Genomic DNA, 14453 nt, shown 5'->3' with positions numbered 1-14453 from the left:
TTTCGTAGTGTAGACATACCCTACGTCTATAAGGCTCGACAGGACTCTGCCGTCTTTGTGTAGTGTCTCTATAGGTACACCCTCTTTATCTTACCTCCCTTGTCTTGCTAAGTCTATGCTTTCTAGTGAGACTTCAAGTAACCACATTTTAGATTTTAACTCCCTTATCAGTCCAAGCAAGTTGGCCTAATCGAGATTGTAAACAATAACTTTAAGAGATTGCTTTTGATATTCTAAACATGTGCCTTTTGGATCAATCCATTCAAACACTCTTAAAAGTGCTTTACAGACAAGTGCACCTTTGGCAGCATGATAAATGTGTTAGGTATTAAAGAATTAAGAATGGATGATCATAAGTAAATGTAATAAGAACTCTTGTATTGTTCCTTGGTATAACTTCTGAGTCTTATCTCTAGTCTGTGAAAATTGTCTACCAGACTTCTCTTATGTGATTACACTACTCCCCTGTTTGTACATCCAAGAATGTCATTAGTTCTTTTTGCTACAGCATCACATTGGGAGATCGTGTTCCATTGTTTGTCCCCTATGATTTCTAAAATCCAGGATACAGTCCCCCTGTCCATAAGTATGACCTGCATTTTTTCTTCCTATAGATATAACTTTTTATTTAGCTGTATTAAAACACATTTTGTTTGAATGGGTCCATCTTACCAAGTGATCCAGGTTGCTCTGCGTGACTGCCCTGTCCTCATCATAATTTACAACTCTGGCAATTTTTAGCGACGCATTTTATCAGTGATGAATTTATATTTACTTCCAGATCATTGATGAAAATATTGAACAGCATCAAGCTTAATATTGATCCCTGTGGAACCCCAGTAGAAGCATTCCAATTCAATGACGATTCCCCATTGACAACTACGTTTTGAGATCTGTCAGCTAGTTCTTAATCCATTGAATGTGTGCTCTATTGATATTGTATAGTACTAATTTTTTAATCAAAATGCCATGCAGTACTAAGTAAAACACCTTACAAAAGTCTAAATCTGTTACATCTACACAGTTTCCTTTCTCAATCAAACTTGTAATCTCATGAAAGAATGAATTTGGGTTTGTCAGACAAGACCTTTTTTCCAGTAAAGCCAAAGACATTAATTATACTCCTATCCTTTCATTCTTTACCAACTTAATCCCATGTCAACTTTTCCATTATTTTGACCAGAATTGATGTCAGGCTAGCCTGTGTCATAGGATGCTGCCCTCCAGCATGCCACCCTGTCACCCCTCATGGTCCTGCAACTGGGGTAATTGACAGAACCACTCATCATCATGCTCGGGTTCTTTCAGTTACCTCAACTAGCTTTGTGGTATCTGAATTATTACGACTTTCTACAAAGTGTAACTCACTTCATTTGTTGCCCCAGTTCTTGCCCACTCTGGGTCCACATAAGAATCCGGGTCAGTTTTCTTTCCCCTGTTCAAGAGATACCCAGCTCCCTTGGGCTGTACCTTCAAATGGTCACTCTATCAAAACAGGAGTCCCCAGCTCTCCTCCTTGGAATTGCATTGTAGGACCGTAGCCAGTTTCTTCTTCAGGTGGCTCTGTGACAATCAGGCTCCAGGCACCCTGAGGTTTAAACCCCCAAAATTAGTAGTTGAACCAACTGATTGTATACTGTATTATTGTACTATAAAAGTATATCGAGTAAGGTCTTTTATGAAAGATTGTAATGTTATAAACTGGATGGTCATTATGAGCTACCTATATAAACTGTGGTTATGAATTTGTCTTTATGCATACAGAAAACTGTGCTGATAACCTTTACTGCAACTTCAACTACACTGTACTGCAGAGAGGAACATTTCCCAAGCCCAGTACGTACACAAAACTGGCTCCAGTTAACTATCCATTGTGCAGTCCAGGAAAAGACAATGATGGGCCAGTAGAGTTAATTGGAAAACATTGAGCCATCAAGTCAAAAGGGAATTTCTCCCACTCTGAATAATGAGTGGTCACCATGCAGCAACAGAGAAAGGGGGGGGAGGGAGAGAGGAAAAAGCCTTTTTAAAAGGAGGTTTGAAACTGGGGTTTTCACCCAGAAACTTAGGGACCAAGACTTCCCAAAGTTACAGTCTCTGGGCAAGAAGCTGCCTATGAATGCTGGGTCCAACCGTGTGGCTAGGTGGTACGCTGGGAAACTGTTCAAAGGCAATAGGTAACTTGTGTTAGACAGGGATTTTTATCTAGTATGGAGGTGTAAAGCCTGAGGTTGTGTCTTTATGTTTATTTTCTATGTAACTTATAGGTATTTGCTTTCCCTTCCTATGTCATCTTTGAATCTGTGGGTTTTCTATTAAATAAACCTTTTTTATTATATGAACCTTTTTAATTTTTATCCCAAGCAGGTCTCCGGTGTGCAGTCTGTGAATGGCAAAGTGAACTGAATACTGGGTGCCTGGGTTCATGGCACTGGGGGTGACACACCTGATGGGAACAGTCCAAGTGTCTGGTAATTAAGAACTCAGGGAGGACAGATTTGGGGAGACTGGGAACTGGAGGGGCTGTTGGTGTCACAAGTAGCGACTTAGCTGATGAGAACTAAGGTGAGACCTTATACTTGTGGGCTGGCTGCTGGCATGAGGGCTCTGAACTATAGCTGCCCAGCACCAAGACTTCCCAAAGTTACAGGTAGGGTTGCCAACTGTCTAATTGAGCAAACCCAAAGACTCCTGTCCCGCCACCTTCACTCACTTTCACCAGGCTGGGGCAGGGGGTTCGGGTGAAGGAGGGGATGTGGGATTGGGCTCTGGGAGGGAGTTTGGGTGTGGGGAGTGGGCTCTGGGTTGGGGGTTGGGTGTGGGAAGGGGTTGGGGTGCAGGCTCTGGGAGGGAGTTTGGGAGCAGGCTTTAGGCTGGGGCAGGGGGTTGGGGTGCAGGAGGTGATCAGGGGGTCAGCACTTACCTTGGGCAGGTCCCGAAAGCAACTGGCATATCTCTCTGGCAGCAGCTCCTAGGTGGGGTAGCCAGGGGGTCTCTGGTCACCACTCACTGCAGGCACCACCCCCGCAGCTCCCATTGGCCACAGTTCCCGGCCAATGGGAGCTGTGGAGTCGTTGCTCAGGATGGGGGCAACATGCGGAGACCCTCTGTCCCTCCCTCCTCTGCAGGGGCCGCAGGGTTGGTGCTGGCCGCTGCCGGGAGCGGCACAGAGCCAAGGCAGGTAAGGGAGCCTGCCTTAGCTCTGCTGCTGCGCCAGACTGTTAGTGCCAAAAATCTCCCGGTTTGGCTGAAGTAGCCTCCACAAGATAGAGTGTGATTCCAGGAGACTCCCAGCAAAAGTGGGAGGGTTGGCAACCCTAGTTACAGGGCAGTTGGTGACAGAACCTCTTATTAGTCTCCCAAAGGTGACAGGCTCCTTTTCTCCAGTTAGTCCTCAGAGGGTTCAGCAGGCAGCTTCTCCTGCTGTGGTGGGTGTCTGCCCCTGATATGAGGGAGGAGGCAACATATATGCTGGTCCCCTTCCTTAAACCTCCTCCCAATTGGTTGGGTGAGGGGAACCTTGCCATGCCCTCTCTGCAAGGCTCCTGGCCTCAGGCCTTAAAGAAACAGTGATGGGATTTCCTCCCCAGCACCATAAGTGCTTTTTAGTTATCATCTCTTTTCCCCATTCTAGTTCTCAGTGACCTGGTGTTTCTGCACCCACTGTCACACAGCTCTTATCCTCAGCTAACTGACGTATCCCCAACAGTTGGATATGGGACACTAGATGCTGAGGGTTAGGACTGGGGCGGGTAGGGCTCCCTTTGCTAGGGTTGGGGTTGCAGCAGGTATGGAACCCTAATTTAGGGTTAGGTTTAGGGGAGAAAGGGCAACCAATGCTAGGCTTAGGGTTGGGGCAGGTGGGGCCCTCTTAGGATTCAGGTTAGGAGAGTTGGAGCACCCTTGTTCGTGTTAGGTTTGTAGCAGATATGTCCCACTAACAGTTAGGTTTGGGGCACCTAGAGCCCCCTTGTTAGGGTTAAGGTTGTTGCAGGAAGGGCCTGCTGACTTTGGGTTAGGATGAGAGGATGTAGGGCACCCTGTTCTAGGCTTGGGGTTGTGGGAGGTAGGGCCCCATGATTTAACATTAGGGTTAGGGGAGGTAGGGCACCTGGTGCTAGGGTTAGGGTTGTGGGAGGTAGCCACTCTTTGTCATGGATCCACATGTCCCGTGCTCTGGAACAGCTCTGCAACCATCCCTGGGAGGATATCCTCAGCATGCCACACTCTGTTAGGGTCTCACTCGTTCACTCAGCTTCACCACCTCCTTGGACCGAACCTTGGAGCCTTCGGCACCCCTGCTTCACAATCTGAGCTCCCTTCAGCAAGTCCACCTGAGATGGGCACCTGAGGGAGACTAATACCCCCAAAGAAAGCAATGCGCCCCCACATTCAGCATCTGCCATGGCACTCAGCCACATTGTAATAACATGCGTGTTTATCAGATATCTGGAAAACAGCATAGAAAGTCCTTGGTGCGCAGTGAGAAAAGAAAGTGACAGCATGGTCCATTCTGGTTAGTCACAGCCCCAGCCAAGCTGTGTGTCCCCCCTTGACTCTCACTTGGTCTCTGAGTCCTCTTTGTTCAACTTCCCGGGGCAGTTTCACTTGGCCCCTCCTCAGTCCTTTCTTGTCTAGCTGGTCAAATGCGCCTGGCTGCCTATGGTGGGGTGGGCCATTCATGATTGTTAGTTGCTAGGTACCAAATGTCCCAGTGATTGGATTTGCCATTGTCTTCAGGGACTCACCATTGACCTGGGCCCCAAACCTAAGACAGCTCACTTCTGTATCTCTAGGCCTTTGCAGAGAGTTAACAGCCTTTTTCCACCCCAGGTGACAATGCAGCATATGGGGAAACTGAGGCACGCACAATATTCATACAAAATATTTACAGAAAATTCTCATTCCGTCACACACCCTTGCTAGGTTTAGGGTTATGGCAGGTAGGGGCCCCTGACTTTGGGTTTGGTTTCTGGGCAGGGGTCCTGGAACTGGGAGGGTCAGGGGTGCTCTGGCCCCCATCCATTTTTAAAAGTGGTAGGGGCATAGTTTGGTGGGCAGGGAACCACATTCCCCCCCAAACTGCAACCCTGTAATGTGTTGTATGAATACTGTGCATGCCTCAATTTCTCCTATGTGCTGCATTGTTAACTAGATGGTGGGGAAAGGCTGTTTGCTCTTGGGCAGGCTTTGATAAAGGTGTGAATGGCAGCCCGTTGCCTTGGCTTTCGGGCCCAGGTCAATGGAGGGTCCATGAAGACAATGGCAAATCCAATCACCGGGACATTTGGTACCTAGCAACTAATGACCATGAATGGCCCATCCTGCCACAGGAAGCCAGGCAAGTTTGACCAGCTGGGAACAAAGGACTGAGGAGGGGCCGGTGTCACTCACCTGGGAATTTGGACAAAGGGGCACAGAGGGACAGAGGAGGGAGCCAAAGGTGGACACCACTTGCCTGGAGTTCTGGACTAACCAGAATGGACCATGTTGTAACTTTCTTTTCTTTATGCTAACCAAGGACTTTCTATGCTGTGTTCCAGACATTTAATAAGCCCTTCTGCTTTTACAACGCTGGCTAAGACTCACTGAAGATGGTGAAGGTGGGGGGGGCATTGCTTCCTTAGGTGCCCATCTCAGGTGGACTTGCTGAAGGGAGCTCAGGATGTGTAGCAGGGTTGCTGGTGGCTTAGAGGTTCAGTACAAGGAGGTGGTGAAGCCAAATGGCTTACCCTAGTGAACGAATGTGACCGTATAGGCTCTGGCACACTGAAGGGATCCTCCCAAGAACCGTTCTTAAGCTGTTCTAGAGCATCAGACCTGTGGATCCATGACACATGGCAGCTGAGGATGGTTTCTGAATGCACCAAGAGGATGGTTGGCTACTGAATGTACCATGAGTATTTTGCAGTAAGTGACTGGCAGGGTAAAACTAGGGTAGTTAAAGGAAGCAGCAAGAACATGGCATATAACCAATTTCCTATGAAGCACATTGCAAGCCTGTGCAGAGAAGAAGGACTAAGCATTGAGAAGCTCAACAAAGAGCAACTGATTGGCCAGCTGGACAGAGATGACTAGTCCAAGAAGGGTTTCAGAGTAACAGCCGTGTTAGTCTGTATTCGCAAAAAGAAAAGGAGGACTTGTGGCACCTTAGAGACTAACCAATTTATTTGAGCATAAGCTTTCGTGAGCTACATAGTGAGCTTTCGTGATGCATCCGATGAAGTGAGCTGTAGCTCACGAAAGCTTATGCTCAAATAAATTGGTTAGTCTCTAAGGTGCCACAAGTACTCCTTTTCTTTTTAGTCCAAGAAGCAGGTTTTAACCCCAAATGGGGAGTCAAGAAGGTTCAAGAGCAGCAGAGGCAGCAGCAGGGCATCCACAAGATCCTGTTCCCCATCCAGCAGGAGGGTCTTCATGACCTGGCTCCCAATCGACAGATTTGAAGCAATGGGACTTGGAGATGAGAGCGAAGGAGCTAGAGGACTATGAAAAGCAGCAAAAACACATGGAAGAATAGCAGGAGAAGCAGAAAAAGCATGAACTGGAGATGGAGAAGCTATGGGGCAAGAGGACCCACCAAGGGGTAAGTGGGGAAAGACCCAGCATGCTAATTCCACAAGGAACCTAGATACCAAATTGCTACTCTAGTTTAAGGAGGGGGAATATAGATGCTTACCTCACTGCCTTTGATAAAGCTTGCAATTTGAACCAGGTTGACCTTGTCGACTAGCTCCTCTGTCTCATCCCCTTATGTGATCTCAAAGTCAGAGGCTTACAGCCAGATGAATGGAATTGATAGCAGAGACTATGCGTTATTCAAAAAGGCTTTACTGCTTACATTGAAGCTGATCCCTGAGGCTTATAGGAAAAGGTTTCAGGGGGTGCAAGACTTGGGGTGTGACCTATATGGAACTCACCATGGTGATAGGTGAATATTTCCAGAGATGGCGTAAGGGAGCTAAGGTCACTACCCTGGAGGATTTGTGTAACCGGGTTGGGTCGGAGAAACTTTATGAAATCTGTCCTCGGACCTTAAAATGTGGTTAGTGGACAGGAAGCCCATGGATTTGCATAGTGCAGGCTGGTTGGCTGATGAATTTGTGGACAGCAGGCTCTGGTATGAAAAGAGACCCAAAGGGGACTGGCCTAAGCATGGGGCTGGGGAAAGAGACCCACTCCATGGTGGCATCCCAGAAGTGGAACTTAGGGAAACCCAAAGCTGTTCAATGGGACTCAGAAACCTGAGATGTAATATCTGCAGATGGACGGAACGTAAGTGAGCAGAATGCCCAAGGCTTGCTGAAATAAGGTTTGTCTAGGACAGAGAGGCTGTGTCATACACTGTCCAACCAGGAAGGCAGCCTGTAACTCAGGCTCTAGAGTGAACTACATGACTGAACTTTCAGAGGAAAGCAGTCACATAGCTCAGGGACACCAGCGCTGGTGACGAAAGGTATGTCTACACAGCAAAGAAAAACTCATGGCTGGCCCACACCTGCCAACTCCAGCTTGTGGGGCTTGGGCTGCGAGGCTGTTGCACTACTGTGTAGACCGAGCTGCAGCTTGAGCTCTGGCACCCTCCCACCCCGCAGGGTTCTTGAGCCTGGGCTCCACCCCAAGTTCGGAAGTCTACACAGCAATGAAACAGCCCCACAGCCTGAGCCTCATGAGCATGAGTCAGCTGACACAGGCCAGCCGTGGGTATCTAGCCCAGAGGGGTTCCAACTCCAGGCATCGATATACATGTCCTGTTGAACTCAGACACGTCTGATCCCCAGGGGAGTGGAAGGTTAATGGGAAGATATTCATGGGGTGGAGAGTTTCTGGTAGAGAGAGAATCCTTGTCAGGTCTTGTGTGGTACAACCCCATCAAATGCTGAAGGGCTGTGTAACTTGGGTGAAAGTTCCAAATTTGAAGCCATTTGCCCCGCTTATGTCTCAGATCCGTGCAGAAACAGGAGGGAGCAGGGTGGCTGGTAGTTGGGGTTCTCCAGGACATTAGCTTTGATGTCCTTTTGGGAAATAACTGTGTCATGTTAAAGAGACAAGGTGGGTGAGGCGATATCTTTAATTGGACCAACTTATGTTGGTGAGGGTCCCGTCTTGTCTGTCTAATATCCTGGGACGGACATAGCTACAACTGCACTGCATGTGTCACTTTAAGACAGGATCCAGTCCCTGGGCCTGTAACAGCCAAGGATTTGAATCCAGGAAACTAGCAGGCTGAGAATGCAGGTGTCAGTGAACATGCAAATAGGCAGGCTGGCAGGAAGGAGGGGGGTTTCCCATGGCTAGTAACAAGGCTGGTAACAGCACAGGACACCTGGCTGTAACGAGACACCTGTAGCTGAATGGGATGGAGGGATGGTCCCTGCCCATCTCCACACAGGAGATGACTCACACTGTCTTTGATACTGTCATAAAGGCAAAAAGAAAAGGAGTACTTGCAGCGCTCACTGCCTACACCCTCACTGGGAAAGCAAAGGCAGAGCTGAGCACAGTGGTAGCTGACCCCAGCTGAGCATTGGGAGACAGTGACACTGGCAGGGCAGGATGATTGCCAAATATGCTTGCCTTGTCCAGTGGTGAGAGAGGCCCAGAGGAAGGTGAAGCAGCTGGAAGGTTGCTGCTTGTAACAGACACACCTGGTCAGAGTGGTATGGTGTGTTTTCTTCACCGAGACCCCCAATCATGACCCTCCAGGAAGAGGGGCTGGGAGGTGACTGTGTCCTGGGGTTGAGGGCAACAGATTGTCCCCAGGCTGGGAGATAGGCTCCTTGCATGTACACAGCACTGGGGTTAGGACAAAACTACAGAGGGGGCCTGCCAATGTGCAGGAGCACCCTGCATTCCTTGCCAGGTGTTGGGATACCAGAGCCCCAGAGATGTGACTGGGTTAAAAACCAATGCTCACCGGACCACTCCCTGTTCCAACCAAGGGTAAGGACACCCCAGGCTACAGCTAAGATGGCTGACACATGGAGGAATGTGCGGTCACTGTGCTCCTCACTCCCTGGGCACATAGAGGGGAGAAGGAAGTGACAGGACCCCAGCCCAGTTTCAAACCCAAAGGTTTTGGGGTGGCAAAAGGGCTGAGAGCTCTTCATGGGCACCCTGCGAGTGCCATTGAACAGACCAATCCTGGAGGATGTGAAACTGCTCTGAGCTGGGTAGTGGAAACAGTAAGTGCCATAGACTAGTAGGGTGCTAAACGGATCATGGATGTGCCTTATAGAACAACCACCAAGGAACTTGGAAAGATGCTGTGGCACCTATGAGTAACATTGGTGGGTTCGAACTTCCCCAGGTCACTGGGTAAAGTGACCCCTCTCAATTCAGTCTCAAGGGGGAAGAGATGTGATGGGGGAAGTGATGTGATGTAGTGGGAATTTTCTGTAGTACTTTATGAATACTGTGGGTGCCTCAGTTTCCCCTATGTGCTGCATGGTTAGCTAGGTGATTGGAAAAGGCTGTTTATGCTTGGGCAGGCTATGACAAAGGAGTGAATGGCACCTAGTTGCCTCAGGTTTGGGGTCCAGGTTAATGGAGGTTCCATGAAGACAATGGCAAACACATCACTGGGGCATTTGGTACCTAGCAACTGATGACGTGAATGGCACACCCCTCTGCAGGAAGCCAGCCGAGTTTGACCAGATAGACAACAAAAGACTGAGGAGGGGCCAGGTGTGACTCACCTGGGAATTGGGACAGAGGGGCATAGAGGGACAGAGGGGAAGCCAAGGTGGGGGGCTAATCAGAGGGGCTCTGGGCTGATCAGAATGGACCATGCTGTAACTTTCTGGTCTGTATGCTAACCAAGGACTTTCTATGCTGCGTTCCAGACATCTAATAAACCCTACTGCTTTACAACACTGGCTGAGAGTCATTGCAGATTGAGAAGTGTCATGGGTGTCATGGGTGTCATGTATTGCTCCCCTTGGGGGTACTGGTCTCCCTCAGATGCTCATCTCAGGTGGGCTTGCTGAAGGGAGCTCAGGATGTGAAGCAGAAGTGCTGGAGTCTCGGTCCAAGGAGGTGGTAAAGCTGAGTGCCTTAGCTAGTGAAAGAGTGAGACCTAAGGGGGTCTGGCACACTGAAGAGGTCCTCCCAGGGACTGTTCCAAAGTTGTCATAGAGTACCGGACTTATGGATCCATGACAACAGTCCCCTGACCAAGGGCTAGGGTTGTGGCAGGTAGGGTCCCCTAACTTAGGGTTAGGGGAGGTAGTGAATCCATTACTATGATTAGGGCTATGGCAGGTAGGGTCCCCTCAATTAGGGATAAGGTTGGGTTAAGAAGGGCCCTCTGTACTAGGGTTACAGTTGGGGAAGGCAGAGCTCCATCACATAAGGTTGGGGTTAGGAGAGGTAGAGCATCTGGTGCTAGGGTGAGGGTTATGGCAAAAAGGGCCCCTGACTTAGGTTTAGGAAGGATCTGCTGTTCGAGGGTTAGGGTTGGGGGCAGGTAGGGCCCCTTGACTTAGGGTTAGGGGAGGTAAGGTACCTGGTGCCAGGGGTAGTGTTGTTGCAGGTGTTGCCCCCTGACCTAGGTACAGGTTTTTGCAGTTAGGTCTTCTAGTCCAAACATTAAGATATACAGAGAATACCCAGTGGCCTCATTTCACGTACAGTTGTAAGCATGTACAAGATGGCTAACATGCTGGCTCCATCTAGAGTTCTGTTTGAGATTTAAGGTTGCCAACATATTAAGCAGGGTCCAATTAAAATATTCAAGCTGTGGATCTCCCAGTGGATGATAGGCTATTGTCCTAGATTTTTGATGTTTTTTTTTTTACACCTACCATAGTTACAAGTTCCTGAATTAATCGGCTCTTGAAGTCCTGTGCATCCACTTGGGTTGCCCATAATGCACACAGTAGTTTTCTCAAGGAGTTTTAGAAATAGTAGCAGGCTGTTTGGTCTGTAGTGTGGAAAAGCCTATGCCTACCTTGTGAAATGATCAGTTACAACTAATACAAGTATTTCTGCTATTGGATTCAGTTGTGAGAAAATCCATTTCAACTAAATCCACACGGCCTTCACTGTGAAGATGAAACAGTGGAGCAGCTCTTGTGGGTAGAATCTTCCACTGTGTATACTGGGCACAGGTCTTACAATACTGCTCCCCATCAATCTTCATCCATCGCCAGCAGAATCTGGCTCATACATGCCCATAGGTCTTATCCAACCCAAGATGCCCGAGGTCGTCATGTTTCATTTTAATACAACATTGTGAAATTGTTGAGGTAAAACGAATTGCTTTTTGATGTATTGTTTGGGCTGGTACTAATTCTATACAAAAGTCAATACTCCAGGGAAAGTCGCCAAGATTAATTTATTTATAATGCTGTGAGGTGGCTTCAGGATTCCCACCTATCCAACATTAACATTGGGATACTGAGGATCTCCTTTACTGTTGACAATAGCAGGTGCCTGGGACACCAGGTGAGTGTTGCCTGCTCCCTAGTAGCTCAGGAAGGAAAGGGGAATTGCATTTCATTTTGGAGGCACCACTGGACTCCCTCTGCCACCCCAACTTCTGCAGCAAGAAAGCATTCATATCTAATTTTGATGTGGTTGAAGTTCTGATTATTCGTCTGAGCCCTACTGGACTTTAAAAGAGCATTGTAAGCTAATTGTTCTATGTAAACCCAACCAAGCCCTTGTACTGGCTAAGGTGCCCATAGACACTGAGGATGCTATTATCTATCTGGAGTTGGGAACCGTGAAAATCGTCAGGAATACCATAATTTACAGATGGTGAGATGACCCCCCCAACAAACAGAGTGTCTATATTTGTGAGAGTAGCTAATGACTTTGATGCACAATGTATTCCCAAGGAAGTTGGTACTCTGGGTGAAATTGGCCTCTGGCATGTGTTTCTGGCTGGCAGTTACCCAAAGGAGGAGACTACACTAGCTGGGACCCGCCTTTACAGCTAAATTGAATACTTTGTTGAAACAGAAGGCAAGACATAACGAGAAGATATAAAAGCCATCATTACACTAACATCTACTCCCTCAACTGCTACTAATGAGGTCTGATAACTGCTCTAGGACAATTGGTAGAATGCAGTAGTTGGTCACCCTATGAGAGAGTTGAGGACCATAAACTCTTCTCTGGGATAAAACCTACCCCTTTTGGGAGTGACTGGGATCCACCCCAACATCCGTGAGGCCTAGAAACTCTTTTAGGGAGGAGCATCCCCACCTCTGATGAAGATGCTGATAGACGAGGCACTCTATGGTATACACAGAGAAGGACCATTGTTTAACTCACTGGCGGTGTTTGTCAAGTAACTGGGATCCCTAAGTTCCCCTTTTGCCCTATAGATCAGCTGTTCCTAGGAAATAGTCCCAGAGGAAATCTATTTCTGCATTAAAAAAATAGGACAAATATTTTTTTGAAAAAATTCAATGTGTACACAATCAAAAATTAAAAAAGAAAAAGATAACTGATACTTTTTTTTGCAAAAGATAGAAAAACTGTTTGAAAAAAATAACTTTTGGAATAAAAATAAATACATATATATTTAGATATAAAATTGATTTCTGTTAGAAGTCATAAGACAAAAGTATTTTTTGAAAAAAAAATAGAAAAAAATTCTTTATAAAAACTGAAAAACAAATCAAAATTTTTTTGAAACAATACTTTCTGCATTAAAAACAAATTTTATTTTTCAAAAAATTGTGCAAAAAAAGAATAATTTAGTCATGTAAAAGAAAAAATATTTTCTGGCATGTTAAAAATATATATTTTTTCCATCATATAAAAAATTCCATCCGATAAAACAAAATTTTTTTGTGGTGTATTAAAAAATTTCCTCCTTGTGTTAAAAATGTTTTCCTGATCATGTTAAAAATAAAATTCTGTCATGTTAAAAAAATCTTCCATAGTTAAAGAATTTTTCTTCCATAATTTTTCTTTTACATAATATTTCCCCATCATGTGAAGAAAAATATTTTTTTCTCTTATTCTAAAAAAAAAAAAAAGTTTCTCCCTCATGGAAAAATATTTTCCCCTCATGTACAAGGTGAACATATTAAAATATATATATTGAACATATTAAAAATATATATTTTTCTCTCTCTCAAGTTAAAAAAATTAAATGTCCATCCAAAAAAATTACACTCCTCCGCCCCCCTCTCCCCACTCACATTTGGCCCCAGTCCCCCCTTTGCTCAGCCTCCCCCCTACTTGTTCCATGGGTTTCCTCCTTGCGCCCCCACCCCCCACTTGTTCCCCCAGCTCAGCTGCTGCTCCCGGGGGAGCAGGGGAGAGGGGGAAGGGGTGTGGAAGGAAGGGGGGAGGGACACAGTGGTGGAGAGGAGACATAGAATAAGAGACTCAACTGTTTTTAGAGGATGGGGGCTTGCATCTGCCTGGTGACCAGTTTCTCATGAGAATGGGGCTACCTGGGGATTTGGTTCCTTCATCTCTGGGGATATAGAGTCTGGTACATAAAGGTGGCACCATCATGTTGCCTCAGTGGGACTTTTTGCCTTCTTGGTTCTGTGAGGGGGTAGTAGTGTTGTTAAAGTAGCCTTTATTTTACTGCCAGGATTAATGTCTAGCTGCAGCAGCCACTCCTCTTATTTATTGCCTGTGGTGCTTACTGCTGTTGAAACAACAAACATAGGAAGCTCAAGCTTTGTTTGTGTGAAGAAGTGAAAATGAGGTGGCAGCTTTTGCAGTCTGATTCCAGCCATTTTCTTCCTGTCAGGGTGCAATTGCCAGCTGAGAGTGAGGCCTGACACCTTGTTTTCTTGTGTGAAGAAAGGAGGCCAGAGATCTGTTAGTCTCTAAAGTGCCACAAGGACTCCTTGGTTCTTTTGGCTGATACAGACTAACATGGCTACCCCCTGAAAAGAGATTTCTCAATTAGCTTTAACTGCTGCTTGCCATTATATGTTCCCCAGGATCAATGAGATGGTGGGGGGGGGGACTTGAAAAGGCCATTTTGCAGGATGCCTGCATGTCAGTTATCAGGGTATCAAAAAATCTGTGACTGGCATAATTTATTCCCAAATTTAGTGCTTTTAATTAGGTACCTTCTGCATGTCCAGTCTTCACAAACACAATCTGGCACACAGTGGAAACCATCCAAGTGGGGAGGGGGAGGGGTCTGGGCGGAGTGGGGTGGAGTGTGGGCAGGGCCACGAGCAGAAGAGGCAAGTCGGGGAGCTAGCCTCCCCGAGTGAAAGCTTCACCCATTGCCCATGTAAGGGAGCAAGGCCATGGGGATAATTGCTGATGAGTGAGATCACAAGGACAGTGCAGAGGAGAAGCATGAGACCAGACTGCTGATTCAAGATTTGTCTGGCACTCTGGACCATGACCAGGAGATCCTGAAGGATTCAAATGGAGGGTTCTACAGAGACTAGTTACAGATAAGTTGTATGTAAGAATGTATAAGGGACTGGAGTAAAAGCAGTAGAAGAACACCAGCC

At 46.8% G+C, this 14453-nt stretch overlaps 1 protein-coding gene across 8 annotated transcripts in view; it reads left to right on the top strand.

Annotated features, from left to right (window-relative positions):
• Positions 1-14453, top strand: part of VAMP1 (vesicle associated membrane protein 1) — a 126960-nt gene that overhangs the window by 67916 nt on the left and 44591 nt on the right. Inside the window, exon 5 of one of the 8 annotated variants that reach the window (XM_084617670.1) lies at positions 13698-13708. The exons of 5 other annotated variants lie outside the window; for them this stretch is intronic. In XM_084617670.1, coding sequence (XP_084473796.1) covers positions 13698-13702 — 5 coding nt within the window. In that variant the 3' untranslated portion in view covers positions 13703-13708. 2 more of the 8 variants (XM_084617672.1, XM_084617668.1) reach the window with 2 other exon arrangements.

This window comes from Lepidochelys olivacea, assembly GCF_965140295.1.
Source record: "Lepidochelys olivacea isolate rLepOli2 genome assembly, chromosome: 1".
Lineage (NCBI taxonomy): Eukaryota > Metazoa > Chordata > Testudines > Cheloniidae > Lepidochelys > Lepidochelys olivacea.
This window is presented reverse-complemented; position numbering and strand designations above follow the sequence as displayed.